At 36.1% G+C, this 22,805-nt stretch overlaps 3 protein-coding genes and 1 long non-coding RNA gene across 4 annotated transcripts in view; all 4 read right to left on the minus strand.

The window, feature by feature from the left end:
• Nucleotides 1–224: 224 nt before the first annotated feature.
• LOC311074453 (uncharacterized protein) lies at nt 225–15,921 on the minus strand. The gene is made up of 8 exons (XM_084101065.1): nt 15,797–15,921; nt 2,507–2,803; nt 1,464–1,508; nt 1,291–1,338; nt 957–1,010; nt 741–773; nt 471–560; nt 225–388 (listed from the first exon to the last, which is right to left on the minus strand). Exons 1-8 carry the CDS (start codon nt 15,849–15,851, stop codon nt 291–293), a joined length of 720 nt encoding a protein of 239 aa, XP_083957191.1. The 5' UTR covers nt 15,852–15,921; the 3' UTR covers nt 225–290.
• LOC311074455 lies at nt 8,813–9,335 on the minus strand. The gene is made up of 3 exons (XR_014604303.1): nt 9,268–9,335; nt 9,057–9,146; nt 8,813–8,987 (listed from the first exon to the last, which is right to left on the minus strand). It is a non-coding gene; the product is annotated as an uncharacterized lncRNA (long non-coding RNA).
• On the minus strand, nt 13,377–15,635 carry LOC311074572 (uncharacterized protein; the record flags this gene model as incomplete). The annotated part of the gene is made up of 5 exons (XM_084101279.1): nt 15,362–15,635; nt 14,979–15,275; nt 13,910–14,209; nt 13,745–13,785; nt 13,377–13,577 (listed from the first exon to the last, which is right to left on the minus strand). Exons 1-5 carry the CDS (start codon nt 15,600–15,602, stop codon nt 13,377–13,379), a joined length of 1,080 nt encoding a protein of 359 aa, XP_083957405.1. The 5' UTR covers nt 15,603–15,635.
• Nucleotides 15,922–20,096: 4,175 nt separating the features above from the next.
• Nucleotides 20,097–22,805, minus strand: part of LOC311074450 (uncharacterized protein) — a 31,396-nt gene continuing 28,687 nt past the window's right edge. The window contains exon 10 of the mRNA XM_084101061.1: nt 20,097–22,797. Within this exon, the coding sequence (XP_083957187.1) occupies nt 22,700–22,797 (98 nt within the window). The 3' untranslated portion in view covers nt 20,097–22,699. The remainder of the gene's footprint in view (nt 22,798–22,805) is intronic.

The following is a 22,805-nucleotide window of genomic DNA, read 5'->3' on the forward strand; positions in this document are numbered from 1 at the left end:
GTAAAATATATATATATATATAGAAATTAGATTTTATATTTTTGAAGCTTCAAATCTGTCTGAATCTCCATCACTGAACTGAGATAACTTGAAGATCCTTTCAGCTCTGTTTAACATTTTACCAATATAAAATCTATTTTCTCCCAAAATGAAAACGTGGGAAAAAAAACACCAAGCTGCCTTGGCCTGCTGATCAATATGCAGTAGCTACATACTGTAATATACTATCATTCTTTCTGTACAAATCATTTTTCTCTTTAGAGGTGCAAGAAGTGAAGAAATGAAACGGCTCATCCATGTTTTGTGGAGCACACAGAGGAAGTTAACAGAGATGTTGTTTCCACATGACAGGAGCTGTAGATCACCTCTGTGAGAACGTCATCAGAACCTGCACAGATACACTTTATTATTATCATATGTTTCAAGGAGCTCAGTTTATGAATAATTATACACCTATACACTGTACTTACTGTCAAAGTGGCAGAGACAGATGAATCTCATGAGTCCAGACAGAAATAAACCAATACCAGTGAAAACCAGCACTACTAAAAGCCATGAGCCTGTCAAAAGACAAAAATAAGGCTTTATTCCATGTTTATATTTATATCAGATTTATTATGTGCAATTTTTATTTTAATTTTGTTTTTTATTAAATTTGGAGGAAATTTCCTAGGTTTGTTTTAGTTTTTACAGATATTTAGAATATCAGTTTTGTATTGTGTTGTGAGTGAATGAACAACCTTCAGAGTGAATGTGATCAGTAGGAGGAACAGCTGCAATAGAAAATATCTCAGATTAAATAATATTACAATAAAAAAAACTGATCTACTGCATTATGATTACAGACATCAGTGTTTCTAGATGATCTCACTGTCAGGAAAAGGATTCTTCTTATTTAACATTTAAAACAGATTTAATATTGTCTTAAAAAAATAAATACGCAAAAATCCACTTACATGTTTCTGACTCTCTGGTGGTTTCAGGCAGAGCAGAAGCTGGTATGAAAACAGCTGATAGAATCAACAGTGTGTCAGAGTGGGATGAGATATGAGAGAAATATTAGCCTAAAATAATCAGTTACCAGAGACAATGATCAATAATACAGTTTAGCTGTAATTTTCCTGTTTAACAATATTTGACTGCTAAATCCTGCGACTGACTAATCATAGTCACATAGGAAAGCTGTGCAATAAACTAAAAATCATTTCTGAAGCAATTTAAAGTGAAATGAGCAAAATGCCTCAGTGTGATTGTCAAGTATGTTTTATTTTCAAAATAAACTTCACTCACAAGTTTTTTTGTCTGTCAAAGTTTCACCAGTAGAGGTCGCTGTTGAAGCTGCAAAAGAGAATTCAACAATGTCAAAGGAAGCATTTAGTTTGCAAATAAAACTCTATTTGGTTGTGGTATTAATACAGAATAACATACAAGAATACAATATAAATATATTTTAAAAACATCACCACAAGTTTGTATGAATGTTGTCAAAGTTGTAGTAGATGAGGTGGCTGTTGAGACAGGAAAAATATATCAACAATGGTACAATGTACATTAACGGACAAATACACACAACATAATGTCAAAATACAAGCTTGGCAAGTATCGTCAAAAACATTCAGTTATGTCTCAAGTGAACAAACAGTTGGGAAAGAAAGTGACTGTGTATCATTGGATTCATGCATTATGTCTTAAAGCGACCGCATTTACCAGCTGCTGTCTTTAATTTTAATCCAACAAAAAAATCAGACAAAGAGAAAATCACTCTCTGCTCTTAACTGCATAGTCTTTATTTAATATAGATTTACCCTTGTTAAAGCTACAAAGTTATTCAATGTTATGTTATTTGATATTTGATTCTTCCATTTCTGTAGGCCAACCTGAACACACAAACCTGCAACATGATTTATTTGTGCTGTTTGTTTGTTTGGGTGTCGATTATTTTTAGCTGCACAAAAGAATGACCCAATTACCTTCTGTACATTTGTCAGACATAGTTTGGCTCTTTGACCATGACATCTCAACTTTGATCACATGATCAGCTTGTGACTACCTTCCTACCTAAATGTATCAGATTGTTCACTTGCACTTGCAAGTCACTATGTGGTTAAGCGTTTGTCGTCACAGATCACTGTCTACTGATTTACACTGTCCACAACTGCTAGAATCAGCTTCATGTTGTTGAAGCTGTTGTTGAAGCTTCATGTTGAATCAAAATATGTTGTTTCTGACTTCAGACGGATACCAACTAATGTTGAATGAGTCTCAGCACATCACAGGGATTATGATCAACCATATTCAACTCTTTCTTATATTTAGTATATTTATCTTTTCAGTGTTTTGCTATACAGCCTACGGTCTTTATAAATCGCACCGTAGCCATATAGGTGTAACATAATCGTCACTATTACTGATAAGATTCTCAAGTGAATCAGTTTGAAGTGAAATAATTCATAGTTACTAAAAACACTGCAATGACAGTTTCCAAAACAGCAGTGAAATCTCTCACCCAGAACCGTCACTGTAGCAGCAGGAGAATGAGATGATGGTTTATCAATCCTGTGCTCAGTTATTATGTAGTAGCAGTAAATGTCGACTGATGCAGGAGATTTTACACCTGCCCATCTGAGCACTTCAGCACCAGTGAGATCGAGTTCACACTTCCAACTGGCTTTTATATTCTTCTGTTCACTGTTTATGTAGAAATGACACTCTCTCACTGTAACATCTGCTGGCGTCTCACAGATCATCTTCACTGAGCTGGACTCTCTTAGCACATCTGGAGATACTTTTACAGCAGGAGATTCTGAAACAACCAAAACAGACAAATCAATCATTACAACTCCTTATTAACCACGTTTACATGCATCGGTTTCCAACTACGGTCCATGTTTTGGTTTAACCTTTAAACAAACTAATGCCTGGTTTCACAGACAAGGCTTAAACCTAATCCTAGACTAAAATGCATGTTTGAGCTGTTTTAACTGAAAGCAACTTGCACTTAAAATATGTCAGTGCCATTGTTTTGTCTCAAGATGCACACCAGTAATGTTTTTTTTTTTTCTAAGGCATGTTTATAAAAGTTACTTAAATGTCCTAATTTAACTAAAGCCTACTCCTGGCTTAATCTAAACCTTGTCTCTGAAACTGGGCCTTAAACTCATTAATGGGCCCATACATCTGGCGCACCAGGTGCGACTTGTTTTTTGCTAGTTTTAGCCCGATGCAGTTATCATTTTCATGTCTTGCACCACGTTGTTTAAATAGCAAATGCATTTGCACCCATGTGTTCGCCCATGGGCTGCTGGTCTGAAAACGAGGTGTGTTCAGGCACATTGATGGCGTGTTGCTATTTTAAGGCAACAGAAATAGACTGAGCCATTGACCAACTGAAACCTGGTCTAAAGTCAATGGCACAATATTTTTTAGTTATTTAAAGAGTGCGTTAGTAATGTGCGCCTCAACGCTCGTACACTCTGCTTATTACACACACAGGGACGCGCAGCAGCACACAAACATGCCAAATATTACAAATAAAAGGATTACAATGAAAAAGATTATTATCGTGTATAAAGATATGGTGGAATCAGGCTTGTCCAGTAGATGAAGAATAAATTAATTTCTATTTAAGAGAATAGAGACAACCCTTTTAGGCAATGCGCCTGGCGACCATTTTTCCCGTTGTTAAACTAGCAAAAGTGGATTCGGACATGACCTCAGTGCACTTGCGCCGTGCGCTTTAGACCATGAGCTTATATCGTTAAAATAGTGCCCAATGTCTTTACAAGAGCACCAAACTAAAATGTATGGGATAAATTATAATTGTTTTCTACTTTTCCTACAATGTATTTTTTTCTATAGCTGCACTTTTCTCAATTTCTTGTAACATCCAGAATTACTTTCATATTAAAAGTCCCATATTGTACACCTTTCTGGAGTTTTATTTTAGGTTTTGATGTCCTTAAGAATATATATTTGCAGTTAGACCTTATGCGCCAGAGAAACAAGCGTGCAGCCATCTTTAGAATATTGTCTTTGAACTTCTGGTTTTGCGGTAGCTCTGTATATTTCTGTGGCATCGTAGTCGAAGAGTAATTAGCTGGTGAATGGATTTATTTATTGTAGAGTTAACAAAAGTTATCACGAGCATTGTAATGTTTAAAGCAGATGTCTTAACAAATGTCAGTAGACCGGGAAGATTTTAAAACGAGCAGTTCATTCATAAATACGTAAGATCGCTGTGGAAATACAAACCAGAAGACAAAAAACAAGCGCATCGCTGAAAAGGGGCGGAGCTACATAAGTTCTATAAGTACCAAAAACCATCTCAATATATTTTTACAGCTCCTTTCTCAGAAGCTCTGCCAAGAGCAGGTCGATTTTGGCCTTTCTAATTAATATTCATGAGCCTCTCTTCTGATTGGCCTGTTGTTTTCTGAGTGACGCATGGCCAGGCCTACCACAAGTAACTAGAGTCATGTATGCTGTAGCCTGCTGTGGCTTGGTGATGCTCATAAGTAAGGTAAATAAAACACCTGTAATGATGGTGATAAATTATTTGTTATTAAAGCATAAACATTCACAAACCACTGTTAATTTAACATAAAAGCAAGCAAAGGCTACTGCGTGCATGGTTTGGCATGACAGAAAAACTCAAAATGCGCTCCCTTAATAATTCCTAAAAAACATCTCAGTTCATCGCTATCTCACAAAGCTCTGTTATTATCAGTGAAGCTGACTGCACAATAAATATTTCATAATGTCAACACTTCGTTTGTTATAATCAGAGGATTTGCCAGCATGCAGATTTCAGCACTGTACAAAAACTCAGTTTTGAGTCGTGAGTGCATTCTATCTTAAATGCATTTAATTGGCCATTGCGTTCAAGACATCAACACATATGTCTGTGATTGGCTACATTGCTCAACGCTGCAAACATGTTATAAATAGAAACTCGTTCTGGCCTGTAAATCGTTTTATTTAGATTTAGCAGGTTTTAGCTGTCCCGCGGGAGTGCAGGTCTACATCCATCGACTGAACAGCATTTTCTCAACATGTTTCCGTGTTGTTGTTGCTCAGCAACAATGTTGTCTGGGGGTTAAGGATGAAGGGAAGGTGGGCAGTGCTTGGGTGATGACTGAAGGCTTCTGACATCTCATTTTTACTGAAGTCACAACGGCTCGTAAAAAGGCACAGCTACTTTATGCAGGCTGTGTGAATTTGTCTATGGATTGACTGTTTAAACTTATATGGTAGTTACATAGACCCTAGACCTCTGTTATCATGAATTTGGGACCTTTAACATGTGCACATGTTAATAAACACTACAGTGGATATTCCAAATAACTAATTTACATGAACATGCCTAATTAATATACTTATTACTAATAACCCAAATATTAGCTTAATCGGGTAATTACAGTCAGTTAAATACATTTTAATGACATTGCTAATGTAAAACAAATATGCCTAAGTTTGTAGGTTCATGTTGTTGGTCTACTGAAACACATACTTTTTAACATATAAAAAGTTACATTTTCAAAAAATATTTCCTGATCAGTACGATCATGAGTATTTTTTTAAAATTTAACTTTTTTAACTACAAATGTTGACATTTAGCATTTAAATGAGATTAAACAACAGAGATCACTTACTGTAAGACTGAACCTCCATAAGAAGCTGAAGAGCAATGAAGATGAACAACTCCATTACAGCGAGAGTGAGAAAAAAGACGAGTCTCACACAATAGTTGAATTAGGAAGTGACACATCAGACCACAACCATTTAATGCTTGTGCATTCAGAACTATGAATATGAACGTACATCATGAGAACACGTGTTCAGCAGATCTGGGGCAAATGTAAAAACATTTGTAGGCTCACAGACACATAAGTAGTTTTGTAAAAGTAACATTAAAGGGGTGGTTGATTATGATTTCACTTTTCTAACTTTAGTTAGTGTGTAATGTTGCTGTTTGAGCATAAATAACATCTGCAAAGTTACAACGCTCAAAGTTCAAAGCAAAGTAAGATATTTTCTTTTAAAGAAATCGTTTCATAAGGACTAAACAAACGGCTGGTAGGGACTACACTATGAAGATAATATGATGCCATAAAGAATCGCATGTGCAGGGCAAGATTTGTGAAAGTGTACATAAGATTGCAAGCGTAAATAAAATTTGCGTTTACAAGAGAAGATTTGTAAAGGTGTAAATCGCCTTTCAAGTGTAAGAAAAAAATATTTGTTGCATTTAACTGTTATTCGTAAGTGTAATGCATGTATTGTGAAACTGCAGCTTCATGTTTACGCAAAATAAATAGGATCTGTATTCTTCTGACTTCCATTTTTCCGCGCATACACTTTTGGCAAGTTTTTTTTTTTTTGCACAAATACGGCCAAAAGCACTGCAAGCCTGTGAACAGCAATTTGCAACCGAAAACAACAGAGTCAGGAACTGTGAAACAGATTAATTGCGTAAAATCAAACTTTGTGTAAAAAAAATAAACTGCTGCAAATGTCTAAATGACTTCTTGTGTACATGTGGCAAAAAAGTTCCCGAAATAACCTGATTTGTACAGTTACATCTTTCTTTTACCTGCGCTTCCAGTTTTGGCAAGATTCTCTCAATCATTGAGTTTTTCAAGCGCGAAGAGGAGGGCGGGTTCACCTTCTTCATGTAGCCAATCAAATGAGCTTCTTGCTGACTCTTGTTTCACTCTTATCTGATTGGTTCAATAAACACACCAGTCGCCAGAACACATCTTTATCTTCATTTGGCTCAGCATCGTTCTCGTTGCCGAAATTGTACTCCGAAATTGTACTTCGTTGCCGAAGTTGTCGAAATTGCACACATACATGTTAAATGAATAAATAAATCATGATTGCTTAATAAGCTGTGCACCATTAGGCTGACCATATGAGTTATATATGGAAGTCAGAAGAATACAAATCCTATTTATTTTGCGTAAGCATGAAGCTGCAGTTTCACAATACATGCATTACACTTACATTACACTTACAAATAACAGTTAAATGCAGCAAATGTTTTTTCTTACACTTGAAAGGCGATTTACACCTTTACAAATCTTCTCTTGCAAACGCAAATTTTATATACGCTTGCAATCTTATGTACACTTTCACAAATCTTACCTTGCGCATGTGATTCTTTATGGCATCACGTCACTAACCCTAAAATTAACATAAACCCTGCCCCCATCACACAAATGCAATAGCATGTCACTCTGTAGGCATCTTACAACAGTTCCCACACCAGTGATTTAATAGATTATCATGACAGAATATGCTAATCAAAGACTTGAAGATAGTTAACTCCACATCAGCAACATAAATTCATCAACTAACCATTCAGAAACGTCCTGTTGCATTCTACATGTTGTCACTTCTTGAGTGTCTTCATCATTGTCTGACTCCAGTTTAAACATTAAAGGCAGAACAGTTTCTGACATTTTAATGCATGTCTGTGTGAGGTAATCGGAGCTAACACACGAGCTCTTGAAGCTCCGCCCTTTGTGCCGGAAGCAGCAGCTCATTTGCATTTAAAGGGACACACACGAAACAACACGTTTTTATTGACCAGTTTTAACATGATGTAAAAAATTATCTGTGGGGTATTTTGAGCTAAAACTTCACATACACACTCTGAGGACAACAGAGACTTATTTTACATATTGCAAAAAGGGACATTATACCACTCCTTTAAAATGTGCCAAAAATAATGGAACAATTAAGAGACTTTAAGAAAGACTAGGTCATAATATCAAAATTAATGATGTGGAATACATTATTCTCTCAGTGGTCACTTTAGTAGGTATTAGGTAGGTTTACTCTTTGATGCATGAAAGCAACAGACCATCACGTTCTGTCTACATGTGTTTTACTTTCATTTTCATGGACTTTTAGTTTGTTTCTCTTATAAACCTGTTTCCTGTGTTCCTTTCTTCCCACCAGTCCTTAGTTGCATGTTCATCACGCTGTGTATGTAAACCCTTCAGTTTCCTCAGTTCATTGTGTGGTATTTGTGCACTGCACATTGTTTTGGTTGTGCTTATTATATTGGATAGTTTTGCTTCAGTTAATAAGTTATTCAGATTTACATTGTCTATCTTCTTCATCTTTGGACTAAATGTTATGAAAGGCCAAGTGGTTCAGTTGCTCATTGAACAGACAGTTGTTTAACAGAAAATAACACTGCAAAAAAATCTGTCATTATTACAAAGCTGTAGTTGCCATTATTCTGTAAAAATGCAGTAACATTTTTAAAAATAGGTTTATAGAAAAACCTGTAAATTGTATAATTTAAAACAAATTTACAACAAAAAAAAACACACACAGTTTAACCAGTAAATCCAACAGCTCTTTTCTGCTGAATTAGTCACACTGCTACTAAAATCTTGCAATTTTTAATTTTGTACTTTTAATATAAACCGACATCCACCATAATAACACTAGCAGTAAAGAGAAAGTCACATGAGTTAAAGTTCATCACAAGTAGTTTTTCCACAAGCTGATGTAAATACTAATATAGAGAAGGTGAACACAGTGTCACGCATATGACACTAAACTAAAGCAATAAACATTAAACAACATAAGATTTAACATAAAACCCTGATGTACTTAACTAATAACAAAAAACTAAGAAGAAACATAATTATTAAAATTGAAAAACATCAAATGTGAAGCGTCACACAGAGAATGTCAGTTTATGGCTAATTACTGTAAATTATAAGATGATTTTCTCCAAAAATCAAAACATGGGGAAAAATCCTTCAAGATGCCTTGGCCTGCTGATCAGTATATGAATTCAGTAGCTACATACTGAACTATCATTATTTCTGTACATAATTGTTGTCTTTAACTTTGCAAGAAGTGAAGAAATTAAACAGTTCATCCATGTTTTGAAGAGCATAACAGAGATGTTGTTTCCACATGGCAGGAGCTGTAGATCACCTCTGTGAGAACGTCATCAGAACCTGCACAGATACAGACTTTATTATATGTTTCTATATCACAGAGCTCAGTTTATGTATATGTGAACTTACTGTCAAAGTGGCCGAGACAGATGAATCCCATGAGTCCAGACAGAAATAAACCAATACCAGTGAAAACCAGCACTACTAAAAGCCATGAGACTGTCAAAAGACAAAAATAGACTTTAATCCATGTTTATATCTACTGCAGATATATTACTTGCTGATTTTTTGTTACATTTTTAATTTAATTTAATTTTAAAGTTGTGAGTGAATGAACAACCTTCAGAGTGAATGTGATCAGTAGGAGGAACAGCTGCAACAGAAAAGATTTCAGATTAAATCATATTACAATAAAAAAAAAAAAACTGATCTACTGCATCATGATTGCAGACATCAGTGTTTCTAGATGATCTCACTGTCAGGAAAATGATTCTTCTTATTTAACATTTAACACAGATTTAATATTCTCTTATCAAAAAAGCAAAAATACAATTACATGTTTATGACACTCAGGTGGTTTCTCTGAAGCCCCCTCTTATCTGCCTCAGAGCATCTAGCATACCACACTATGATACAATAGGTCAGCACACTCTCAGTGGAAGAACGATAGAAATTCACCAGCAGCTTTTCACCCATGTTGTTTTTCCTGAGAAGTCTCAGGAAGTGTAGTCGTAGCCTCGCCTTCTTGATGACCGCTGTAGTTTTTGCATTCCAGTAGTGGTCAGCAGAGATAAAAGTGGGCAGAAATTGGACCATCTCAACACAGTCCTCGTTGATGTTAAGGGGAAACAGATCCACCTTCTGTTTCCTGAAGTCTATGATGGGCTCCTTCGTTTTTGAGATGTTTAGAGTCAGGTTGGTGACTGAACACCATGATGTTTTTTTCTGGACCTCATCTATAAGCTGTCTCATCACCACCTTCGATAAGTCCAATCACTGTTGTGTCGTCCGCAAATTTGACGATGGTATTACTGTGGTGGCTCTGCTGCCGTCACACTGTAGCTGTAGAGGGAGTACAGTAAAGGGCTCAGCCCACACCCTTGTGGAGAACCGGTACTAAGTGTACGGGTGGATGACACGTAAGGGCCCATTTTCACAGTCTGGGAGCGACTGGTGAGGAAATTCTTTATCCAGGAACATCGTACCAGCCCATAGTCCTGTTACTATGAATTATAGTAGGTTGTAGTACTACTACCGTCCTCATGGGGGCTCTAAGCTGCTTCTAGATTAAATCCAGGTGAAGTAGTAGAGGAAAAGGGATTGTTTGGATAGGAGGAAGCATGGCTTTCTACACAGGTTATCAGCAATACTAAGAGTCCGGATTGAGAACATTTAAATTCAATTTATGTTTATTTGTATAGCGCTTTTCACAATACACATTATTTCAAAGCAGCTTTACAGAAAGTGCATGAGTCCATATTACAATTTAGAGTGTTCTGTTATCAGAGGTAACTGTCTAAGTTAAGTATTTCAGAAATGTACATACAAGTCACAGTTAGCTAAAAATGTATTAATTTAAACAATGTAATAATTTAATGCAGAAACAATGAGCTATGAGTAATGAATACTTGTTGGTTAACAAATGATTATGACATTTAGAAAATATAGCATTGTGTTGAATATTTGAACATTGTGTTTCAAGCTCAAGCTGTCTAAGTGTTTTCTATGTTTTGTTTATTTTTTTCTCTCAGTTGGTTTGTATATAAGTTGAAATTTGTTTGACATGTTTACCTTATGTTGTACGTGTTGGTTAGCAATTAAGCTAACGCTCAGTTGTATATCTCATTTTAGACGGACTCTTTTGTAGGCTATTAGTAGTTTAAATAATTCTCTCATTGAAAGGACACCACATCCTAAAGTGGATTTGGGGCTGAGCACTCAGGAATAGTGTTCGTGTGGGAGCACATAGTGAATGATGGTTATCATTTGGACTATCGTTTGTCATTTACAGAACTGTATATCATCATCATTGTCTACACAAAGTACGACTGACATTTTCCAAAGGACACATTTGCACTTCTCAATAGACAATGGTCATATTGAGAAGTTAACCTCAAGCCGTTTTTTCTTTTCATCCATTATTCGCATCTGAATCTATGCTGTTTGCTTTTGTGTCAGAGGGATTCATTCATACGGGTTTATAAAGCTGTTGATTGTTATTGCTGTTTTCTTTATCAAACTATATTGTGGATTATGTACAAACTTTATTGCATATAAACACTTACATTTATTTCTGTTGGCAGATTTTTCTCAATATTTCTGTCCTGGTTGAATATGATTGAGGTGCATAAATATAGAGGGGTTGGTCGGCCCCTCCCATAAAATTATCTTAGCTGTGCCTTTTTAATAGAGGAGGATGGTTATAACATGTGGGTGTGGGAAGTCCTAAGTTGACCAGTTTGCTAACTAGAATGTCTGGGATTACACTATAAAAATGAATACGCTATATCTACTCAATAAAATTGTGGCAACAGATTACAAGCAATATTATTAAAGCTGCCGTCTGCAACATTTTGATCATATTCAGTGAAATCAACACTATAATCTGACAGAACAACATAAATAAGGTGGTTTTAGAAAAAAACCAGAGCTTCTAACTCCACCTGGAGCGTGTTATTTGTTTTGCAAAAATCCACCGCTCCCGGATCATCGGGTCCAATCAGCGCTGGGGGGTGTGAGATCTGACTGTCAATCACAGGTCGTGCACACGCCACAGATCCCACTCCTCCCTCGCACTGAGTCGCGCACGTTACAATATCACATGCACACGCCTGAAGTTCGCAGGTGTGTTGGATTGTACGACGCGTGATGGCGGAGAGAAAATCTACTAACAAGCTTCCAATTCCTCGGTTATTGCTATCTATGGATAGATTAGCCAGGGCAGCCTACCTCCGAGTCCATGGTGTTAATCGATGCTGAAGAGACGGACACGTTCACAGAAAACATGGTGCACACATGCACTGACGAGCACGAACTCGATGGGAGGGTGCTCGCTGGTAGTGGGGGAGGGGCATGAGAGTTGTAAACATTCAAAATTTTGGCTAAGTCGACTCAATCTGCCAGACTTGCCGACTGCAGCTTTAATTAAATATGAGAATATGAGAAACTTTTAAGTGAGTATATGAGAAACTTTTAAGAAATTCTTTGGATTACATTGTAAAAGTTAGAAGTATTATGCTGTACAAGGACAGTGCTGCTATAATTAATAAAGTAAACCTAACTCAGAAATTGGGCTCTATATGAGTTCAGTGATTCAGGTCGAATGATTGTGAAATAATGATTATGTTAAAACACAACCAATACCATCAGATCACATTTTCTTTTTGTTCATCTGGTTGTTATAACTCAGACACAACAGCCAAACAAAATGTAAAGTTAATGATTTAAGGGTCAAGAGCCCAACTAAAACCAACACTGATCACCATAATGGTGACTTACGATTTTCTCCTTCAGGGATTCTGCTTGTTAACATCAGGTGTCTTCAATGTTGGCAATAAAAAAATAAAGAGTTCTTAATTCATCTTTGACATCTGTCTGTTATTCAGATATTTTTGTTTAAAAAAAAAAGGTTGTAAATTTTACTCATTTTAAATGGTTAACTTTTAAGGAATTAATTTGATTAATTATTACTCAATTCTAATTTGTTAAATTTAATTAATAATATTGCTTGTAATCTGTTGCCTATTGAGTAGATATAGCGTATTCATTTTTACAGTGTATAGTATTAAAAGCTGAGCTGTAGTCAATGAACAGCATTCTGACGTAACTCCCCTGTGCTCTAGATGGCTAAAAACAGTGTGAAGAGCTAGGGCTATGGCGTCTTCAATAGACCTGTTCGCTCTTTAGGCAAACTGATGCTGGTCAAAGGTAAGAGGGAGACTGGTTTTAATGTGATCAAGACCAGTCTCTCAAAGCACTTCATCATCACCAGTGCGAGTGCCACCGGACGGTAAGACTGCCTGAAACTAATGTTTTGGGTATTGGTATGATGGTGGCTGACTTCAGGCAGGGTGGTATGATGGCTTGTATCAGGGACTAATTGAAGATGTTGATGCAGACCTGTGAAAGCTGGTCAGCACATACTCTGAGTACCTTCCCAGGTACCCTGTCTGGGCCGATTGCCTTTCTCGGGTTTACTGACCTGAGCACCCTTCTCACCTCATACTCCTGTAAGATGAGTGTGTGCGCGTTAGAGGCGGATACAGCCTGAGGTAGTGAAGCTATGTTCTGCTGGGTTACCTCAAAACGAGCAAAGAAGCAGGTCAGCTCCTCTGCCAGTTGGGCAGACTAAATATTCACCGCAGTGGCACTGCAGCCCCTGAAGTTTGTGATAGTCTGCCACATCCGCATTGGGTCATTTCCTGAGAGATGATCTTCTATTCTCTTCTTCTAGACCCCCTTTGCTTCTCTGATTCCTCTCTTCAGTTTAGCTCTTGCAACGCTGTACAGAGCTCTGTCGCCTGACCTGAAGGCAGTGTCGCGGTCTCTGAGGAGTGTGCAGACCTGGCTGGTCAACCAGGGCTTCTGGTTAGGGAAGATCCTTAAGAACTTAATGTAGGACAAAACAGTCTCAGTGTATACACCCAAGTCCTGATATTGAAATAAGCTCCACTCAGTGTCTGCAAAACAATTCTGAAGCTGAAAAAACTATTTATATATTATTTTAGCACTACTGTGTTACTTTTTAGGTATTTTTTTATACTTGAAATATAGGCCTAACATAACAATATCAGAAATGCTCTATGAGAATCCTCTACAAGTGTTTTTGTGGCAGTTGTAAAAGTTTGACCAGTAGAGGCTATCACACATTGGACAAATAAAAGTAGATGTAAAGTAATTAATTTGTTTTTAAGAAAAGTGATTCAGTTTTCTGTTGTATATAAATCAGTTATTTCAACATATATGCATTAAGAAAAACTTACTCTGAATTGTTATTGTCACTGGATCGGAGTGAGGAGATGGTATGAGAACTTGTGACTTCTCCACAGTGTAGAAGCAGGTTATTCTCACAGATGAACTCTGACCTTCTGACCAAATACTGATCTGAGATCCAGTGAGTGAGAGCTGACATGATGAGCTCTGTTCTGATTTACTTTCTCTTCCTTTTATGTTAAAGACACACATCTCCATCTTCAGATCTTCAGTATTCTCACAGCTCAGCTGAACTGTGTCTGTTTCCTTAATAACTGAAGCAGATGCTGTTAACTTGGCCTGAGGAAGACCTAATGAATAAAAAAGTAAAAGACTGAGTATTAACCAAAAAGCAATGGGACATTTTGATCGCTTGGTTTCTGTTTTTAAAAATGGCTGGCAGAGAAACCTCATTAATCCAAACAGTCTCATTGCTATTTTCAGGATTCACAAATGTTTGACTAATGAATTTCCATGACTTGTCCATGATCTTCCAAGTCATTCATGATTGTTAGATTATTGAATAATTGCATACATATTTGGACAGATTTATAAATGACTTTCACATTTGACTTTGAAAGTAAATTTCACTCTACATTCTCTCTCATAGATGAATATCCAGTTGAATTTTTTTTTTTTTTTATCTATATTCGATACATGCATTTTTACTCATCTGCCTGACATTTTGCAGGCCTGAATATTGCAATTTAAAAATGTATTTATTAATATATTAAATCTAAAAATGTATTTACAGTTTTATCATTGTCTATTGTTAAACACATTTGGACATGTTTTACCTCTGCATTTTACAAATACAGTGACAATATTAAATTGTTTTGTTTACTAACAATTTGTTTTGTTGCCTTTGGCTTGCTCAGTTGGGGATATTTTGGGAATATTTAATTTAATTTTATCAATCAATAAATTCCACTAGAAACAAACCTTGTTGTATTATTTTAATTTAATACTGTGAAGCTGCTTTGATACAATCTGTATTGTGAAAAGCGCTATACTAATATACTTGACTTGACTTGACTAATTTATTTACTATTATAATATAGTTTATAATGAAGTCCTCACCTCTGATGGTGTGTGTGTCACTGCGCGGTGATCTGATCTCAGGTTCAGTGTTGATGTAATAATCACAGCTCAGATGTCTGCTGTTCACTGATCGTGTGAAGAGTTCACTACGAGTTAAATAAAACACACAATGATTCTCTCCAGACCGACTCTTCTGAGAGACACTTCTGTGCAGAAGAACATCCTCAGTGTAGAGACTACAGGTGAGATCAGCTCTGACTGAAGGTGGTATTTCACAGGCTATGTTGATCTGGACATCATCGTCACTAACACTGATGAAGGGTTTCTGAAGTGAACCTGCTTAAGTCAAATAATCCATATTTAATAAAAAGAAAACAATGCAATAACAGTTTCCAAACTAGAATAGCAGTGAAATCTCTCACCTAGAACCGTCACTGTAGCAGCAGGAGAATGAGATGATGGTTTATCAATCCTGTGCTCAGTTATTATGTAGAAGCAGTAAATGTCGACTGATGCAGGAGATTTTACATCTGCCCATCTGAGCACTTCAGCACCAGTGAGATCGAGCTCACACTTCCAACTGACTTTTATATTCTTCTGTTCACTGTTTACGTAAAAATTACACTGTTTCACTGTAACATCTGCTGGCGTCTCACAGATCATCTTCGCTGAGCTGGACTCACTTAAGACATCTGGAGATACTTTTACAGCAGGAGCTTCTGAAATAACCCAAAACAGACAAATCAATCATTACATCTCATTGACAATGTTTATTAATATTTACAATTACAATGTACAATAATATTCCAAAATTCACTCTAAATTTTAAAAGACATTAAACAGCATAATTCACTTACTGTAAGACTGAACCTCCATAAGAAGCTGAAAAGCAATGAAGATGAACAACTCCATTACAGCGAGAGTGAGAAAAGAGACGAGACTCACACAATGGGTGAATTATGAAGTAACACATCAGACCACCGGAAACCATATAATGCACTGAGCAGTTTTAAGTAGGTGAAAGTAGATAAAAATACTACACTCATAGCCATATGCAATGAAACATGTATCATAGAGTGTGCATAAGAATTTCTCATATAGTTTTATAATGTCCAATGAATACTGACAACCATACTGGTGACTTATAGAGTTAAGTAGAGTTATCTAAAGCTATCCATTCTCTGAATAATAAATCCTCTTATTAGTGTTCTGCATATTATATATAATAGAATTTAGCATTTTTGTAAACACCCTGAATAGAAAACATATAGTGCACAAATCTTATTGTAATGTACAGCAGTGATGATCAGTAACAGAAGTTAAAATGTTCATGCATGATATAAATAGACAAACAATATCTGACATCACTTTGAATCTAAATTAATTGAAAGAGTGAGAAAAATATAATATTAAAAGAGATCAGATCCTCCTGAAATGATGATCAGTTTAAAGGGATATGTAGCAAATTAGCTCAAAATGGAAATATGTATCATTAATTATAAACAATTATAAATATTTGGATTAGTTTTAGAATTGACTGTAGCAGACATACAATTATTTAATCAGTTCGTTCAACAAACAGACAGCATAATCAACAATCAATTCTAGGAAATAAATTATCTTCCTGGCCAAGAAAGAAAGCTTTTTCTTACTGTCTAAAGTACTAGCAGGGTAATAGCATATATCTAGATCAAGATGTTTAAGTGACTTTGAGCTTGTGAGTGGCAAACACAGAGACAATAAAGCATGGATATAATGGCTTAATAAACAAAACTATGGGTGGGCTACACACACAACTAAACTAAGCAAAGTTTATATACAGAATAAAGAAAGTAAAGAAAGAGAGAAGAGAAGTGAAGAGAAGAGAAGAGCAGAGAAGAGAGTGGCAAGATTACAATCAGTTAACCACAACGTATACGAGAAACATCAAAGAATCAGGCCAGGGTCACCTTAAAGGGGCACAATATCTTCGAAACGCATCTAAAGGCTGCACGGGTGAACGGGTGCATTGACTTCAGTTGCTGAACAAGTCCAGATGCAGTAGATTCTGGAGATTCTTGATGATTTTGCCAGGAGTGCGCTGAAGTGTTCGTTTGGGTTCTTCAGGGTGGTCTACGTTGAATCCAACAAAGTGCAGATAAAGATGGAGACAGGAAACACAGTGTCTCAAACGAGATCTGAACTGATCAGAGAACTCTTAAAGGCCTGTGGAAGAAATGTTATCTTTAAGATGTGTGTGACCATCATATGACAGTAAAAGAGCACACACAATCCCTATTCTAATATGGAATTGTAATGGAATGGTAAAAGGGTGCTGGTACGTGACAGGAAGGCTTCCACCGAAAGATAGAATATAATGAACAAGTCTAAGAATGCTCATATATGGTTGATAACTCTCTGAGAGTTGAGGCTATAAAAGAGGAAGGATGCCGTCCCCTCACTGTCACACCCTGTGTGGCTGTACGAGTGCTGACCTTTTCTTGAAAGAAAATAAACCTCATCAAAGACAATTAGTCTATTTGTCTCTAATTCAGAATTGTTTATTGTTTATTTGCCACATCTGGCCCAATCAGTTCACACCCCTTTGGTGAGGTGACCAATCAAAGGTGACCAGTTGAAAGTCTTTGTTCCATCTTATCCCTATTGTCATGTTTATGGTGGCATGGAGAATTTGTGCAGTTTTTACACAAAGGTTTAGTAAAAATATTATGATGCATTTTATCATAACATACTATCACAGAATGATCCCACATGACATGTGTCATATATTCCAAGTGTTCTGGGGGGTTATGACAGGGTTTGAGGAAAAACAAACCAAAATTTAATGTATTTAATGAAAATCCTGAAGAAATAGCATTTCATAAATAGCAAGAAACAGCATACTGCATTAGAACAACACCAGGGTGAGTAAATCATAATTTAATTTACATTAATGTTGCACTATCCCTTTAAAGGCACAATATGTAAGATTTTTGGATTTGGATTTGGATTTTTTTGGACACACAAAAAAACTAGAACAATGTTATATATTTTGTTGACTTGTGTACTCACAATATTATCCCAAATGTTTCCAAGTTCAAATTTTATTTATATAGCATATTTGCAACAGCCACTAGGCTGACCAAAGTGCTTTACAGAACAACAAGATTAAAAGAAGATATAGCATGCATAACAAAAAATAAAACAGAACGTTGGCAACCATAAAACCATTTACATCTGCCCATCTGAGCACTTCAGCACCAGTGAGATCGAGCTCACACTTCCAATTGGCTTTTGTATTGTTCTCTTCTCTGCTGTTTATGTAGAAATAACACCGATTTACTTTAACATCTGCTGGCGTCTCACAGATCATCTTCACTGAGCTGGGCTGCGTTTCCCAAAAGCATCGTAAGCCTAAGTAGATCGTAAAAATGATCATACGACTGATCTTAATATTACGGTCTGTTTCCCAAAAGCATCGTAACTTATAAGTAGCACTTAAAAACCATCGTAGATCTACGAGTGCTCTGGAGTAATCGTAAATCCCCAAGTGCATCGTAAGAAGACAGAGTTATGAGGTCACCTCCAGGACAACCGGCAGATTACACCTTTAACTTTATTCAAATGCAGTGTGATTATAATAAGGTTTTGATTGTACTTTATTGTACACTTTATTTCTCTTTTTGTGTTTTTTTGTTGTTGGTTAAATTAATGTATAAATTAAATAATTAAAAAGGTCAGAAAACAAAACAAAAAAATTGATTTGTTTCTAGAATAGATTGATTTAAAAAAAAAAAAAAAAAGATGTAATATGCTTCAAAGACTGGGAAAAATAGGGATGAACAAAAAAAAAATCTGTCAATGACTTGCTGACGTGCACGAAAACCAGCCATGTATTGGGCATTTCTTGGTTGGCCATCATTGGTCCCACCCCCTGTTTTATTAAATGTTGTCCTCTGCAGAGCCCTTTTCCTTTTAGCAAGGCTGGCAAAGTCCTGCCACTTCTTCCTGACCTCCTTCCCTGATCTGTTAATGCCCCTAGTTGCAGTCAGTTTTCTAGCAAAATCCTCCCAGATTTTTTGTTTTTGTTTATTTGTATGACTTCCCTTAAACCTGCTGAAAATAATATGTTTGTATAGCTCCACCTCCTCTAAAATTACCTTAATCTCCTCTTAAAAAAAAAGAAAGAAGGTATTTTCTTTGTTTTGTTTTTGGTTCAGCCATTTTGCTGGTGTCTCCACTCGTAGGTTTGTGATTTTATAGATTATTGGCCTCGTAGAAAATGCACATCAGGTGAAAACAGTTAGGTTAAACATTTAAAATTGCACGCGTGTGCTGCAATTACAAGCCATTCTACAAGGTGACATTTCAGCACTTAAAGGGATAGTTCACTTTGAAATTAATTTTTGATATGTTTTAGCTTACCTCAAGGGCATCCAAGATGTAGGTGTCTTTGTTTCCGCAGTAGTTTCAATTTTGATATTTTTAGGTCAAACCGTTCTTGTCTGTCAGTCATATAATGCAGGTCGATGGTCACTCTCTCAAAACACAAGCACAGAGTCCAAATTAAAACAATTCCCCATCGTCCAAATTAAACAATTCCCCATCGTAAGTACACATTGATGGCCTAAGACACGAAACGAGCGGTTTGTGTGAGAAAACGAACAGTATTTATATCGTTGTTATCTCTTGAACACAGCACACGTCCAAATGATCTGACGGCGCGGGAGGGTATAGATATATACATAGATGTCGCCTTGGCTACGGTTTCGTTCCAATGAACTGCAGTAGCGAAGGCGACATCTAGTGTATACATCTACCCGCCCGCGCCGTCAGATCATTTGGACGTGTGCTGTGTTCAAGAGATAACAACGATATAAATACTGTTCGTTTTCTCACACAAACCGCTCGTTTCGTGTCTTAGGCCATCAATGTGTACTTACGATGGGGAATTGTTTAATTTGGACGATAGGGAATTGTTTTAATTTGGACTTTGTGCATGCTCTTTGAGACAGTGACCATAGACCTGCATGAAATGACTGACAGACAAGAACGGTTTGACCTAAAAATATCAAAATTGAAACTACTGCGGAAAAAAAGACACCTACATCTTGGATGCCCTTGAGGTAAGCTAAAACATACCAAAATTGTATTTCAAAGTGAACTATCCCTTTAAAGCACAGCTGCGAACGATCGTGCTAAGTGCATTTTTGTGAAACGCACGTGAAATGAACACGAACGTTCGTAAAGTCACTATCAGAAAATCCTCATAAGTGCTAAGATCCATCGTGGAAACGCAGCCCTGGACTCTCTTTGGACATAGGAGATACATTTAAAGCTGGAGATTCTGAAACAACCCAAAACAGACAAATTAATTAATAAATCTTCTTGACCGCGTTTACATGCATCATTTTCCAACTACGGTCCATGTTTTGGTTTAACCTTTATTAATGCCTGGTTTCACAGACACGGCTTAGTCCCAGACTAAAATGCATGTTTGAGCTCTTACCTGAAAGCAACTTAAAATATTAAAATATGTCAGTGCCATTGTTTTGTCTCAAGATGCACACCAGTAATATTTTTTTCTAAGGCACATTTATAAAAGATACTTAAATGTCCTATTTTAACTAAAGCCTACTCCTGGCTTAATCTAAACCCTGTCTGTGAAACCAGGTCTTAAACTCATTAATGTCCTTACAACAGCACCAAACTACCAATGAGTAAAACGTAAAATGTATGGGGAAAATTATCTTTTTACCCCCTACTTTTTTGTATATTTTCGATAGCTGCACTTTTCTCAATTTCTGGTACCACCCAAAATTACTTTCATATTAGATGTAAATAGTTACTACAGTGGATTTTCCAAATAACTCATTTACATGAACATGAACATGAACATGTACAATTAATATACTGTATTCTTAGTCACCCAAACATTCGCTTAATTCGCTTGTAATTAAATTGCTAACAAAAAACGAATATACCTTAAAGCAGAGAGGTTAGGATTATGTATTTGCTCAAATGAAACATAAACGTACTGATCACATATGCTGAAATATTTTAGAAATATTTTATTCATTAAATAGCAGAGATCACTTACTGTAAGACTGAACCTCCATAAACAGCTGAAGAGCAATGAAGATGAACAACTCCATTACAGCGAGAGTGAAAAGAGACTAGACTCTCATAATAGGTGAATTATGAAGTAACACATTAGACCACAGGAAACCATTTAATGCTTGTGTATTCAGAACTAGGAAAATATTATGAGAACACATGTTCAGCAGATCTGGGTCACCGGTAACATTTTTTGTAGGCTCACAGACTACAGGCACATAATGTCTGTCACGCTCTGCCTGTTTTACTTTAGTTTTCATGGACTTTTAGTTTGTTTCTCTTATTAACCTGTTTCCTGTGCTCCTTTATTCCCGCCAGTCCTTAGTTGCTGGATATTCATTTAATTAGCACACCTGTCAGTGTGAGTTCATCACCCTGTGTATTTAAGTCCTTCAGTTTCCTCAGTTCATTATCTGGTATTGTTTGTGCATTGCACGCTGTTTGTGTTATCATATTGGATTGCCTGAGTTTTGCTTTAGTTAATAAAAAAGCTGTTACTTTGATTTACCTCATCTATCTTCTTCATCTTTTGATTAAAACAAAGTCAAGCAGTTCAGTTGCTCATTGAACAGACAGTTGTTTAACAGAAAATAACACTGCAAAAAATCCTGTCATTATTACAAAGCTGTGGTTGCCATAATTCTGTAAAAATGCAGTACAAATGTTAACATATTTATAGAACCTGTGAATTGAAAACTAATTTACAAAACACACACACATATTTTAGACCAGTAAATCCGACAGCCATTTTCTTCTGAATTATCAAGGTCACTCTGATACTAAAATCTGTGTTATACTTTTAACATATACCGACATCCACCATAATAACACTAGCAGTAAAGAGAAAGTCACATGATGAATTAAAGTTCATCACAAGTAGCTTTTCCACAAGCTGATGTAAATACTAATATAGAGAAGATGAACGCAGTGTCATGCGCACACTAAAATAATGCAATAAACATTACTTTAATAACATAAGATGCAACATTAAACCCTGACGTACATAACTTATATAAAAAAACTAAGAAGAAACATATAAAAAAACATCAAATGTGAAGCGGTACACAGAGAATGTCAATATATGCTAATTCACTAAATTATAAGATGATTTGTTCTTTTTTACTTCCAGAAATGGCACATTTAACAATATTTTACTGTAAAATTACATGAATGAAATGTAGGTTAGAACTTTCATATATATAGTACCGGAACTTAATGTTAACCAATTAACTTGGCATCTTTTACATTATTTTTTACAATGAATACAAACTGAACAATTTGGGCACTATATTCTAACTTTGTGAAATTGTTTAAAGCCTATAACATACTGCAGTTAAAATGCAACTTTACTGTTAGCACTCAATAGTTGATTAAAAAAAGTGTGAAAGAAATTACATTTAATATTTCTGAAGCTTCAAATCTGTCAGTGAATCTGCATCACTGAAGTCTACAGATGACTTGAAGATGCTTTCAGCTCTGTTTAACATTTTACCAATATAAAATCTATTTTCTCCCAAAATCAAAATGTGGAAATACCTCCAAGCTGCCTTGGCCTGCTGATCAATATATGAACTCAGTAGCTACATACTGTAAATATACTATCATTCTTTCTGTACAAATCATTTTTCTCTTTAGAGGTGCAAGAAGTGAAGAAATGAAACGGTTCATCCATGTTTTGTGGAGCACACAGAAGAAGTTAAAAGAGATGTTGTTTCCACATGGCAGGAGCTGTAGTTCACATCTGTGAGAACGTCATCAGAACCTGCACAG

The sequence above is a fragment of the Abramis brama genome, assembly GCF_963993115.1.
Source record: "Abramis brama genome assembly, chromosome: 23".
Lineage (NCBI taxonomy): Eukaryota > Metazoa > Chordata > Actinopteri > Cypriniformes > Leuciscidae > Abramis > Abramis brama.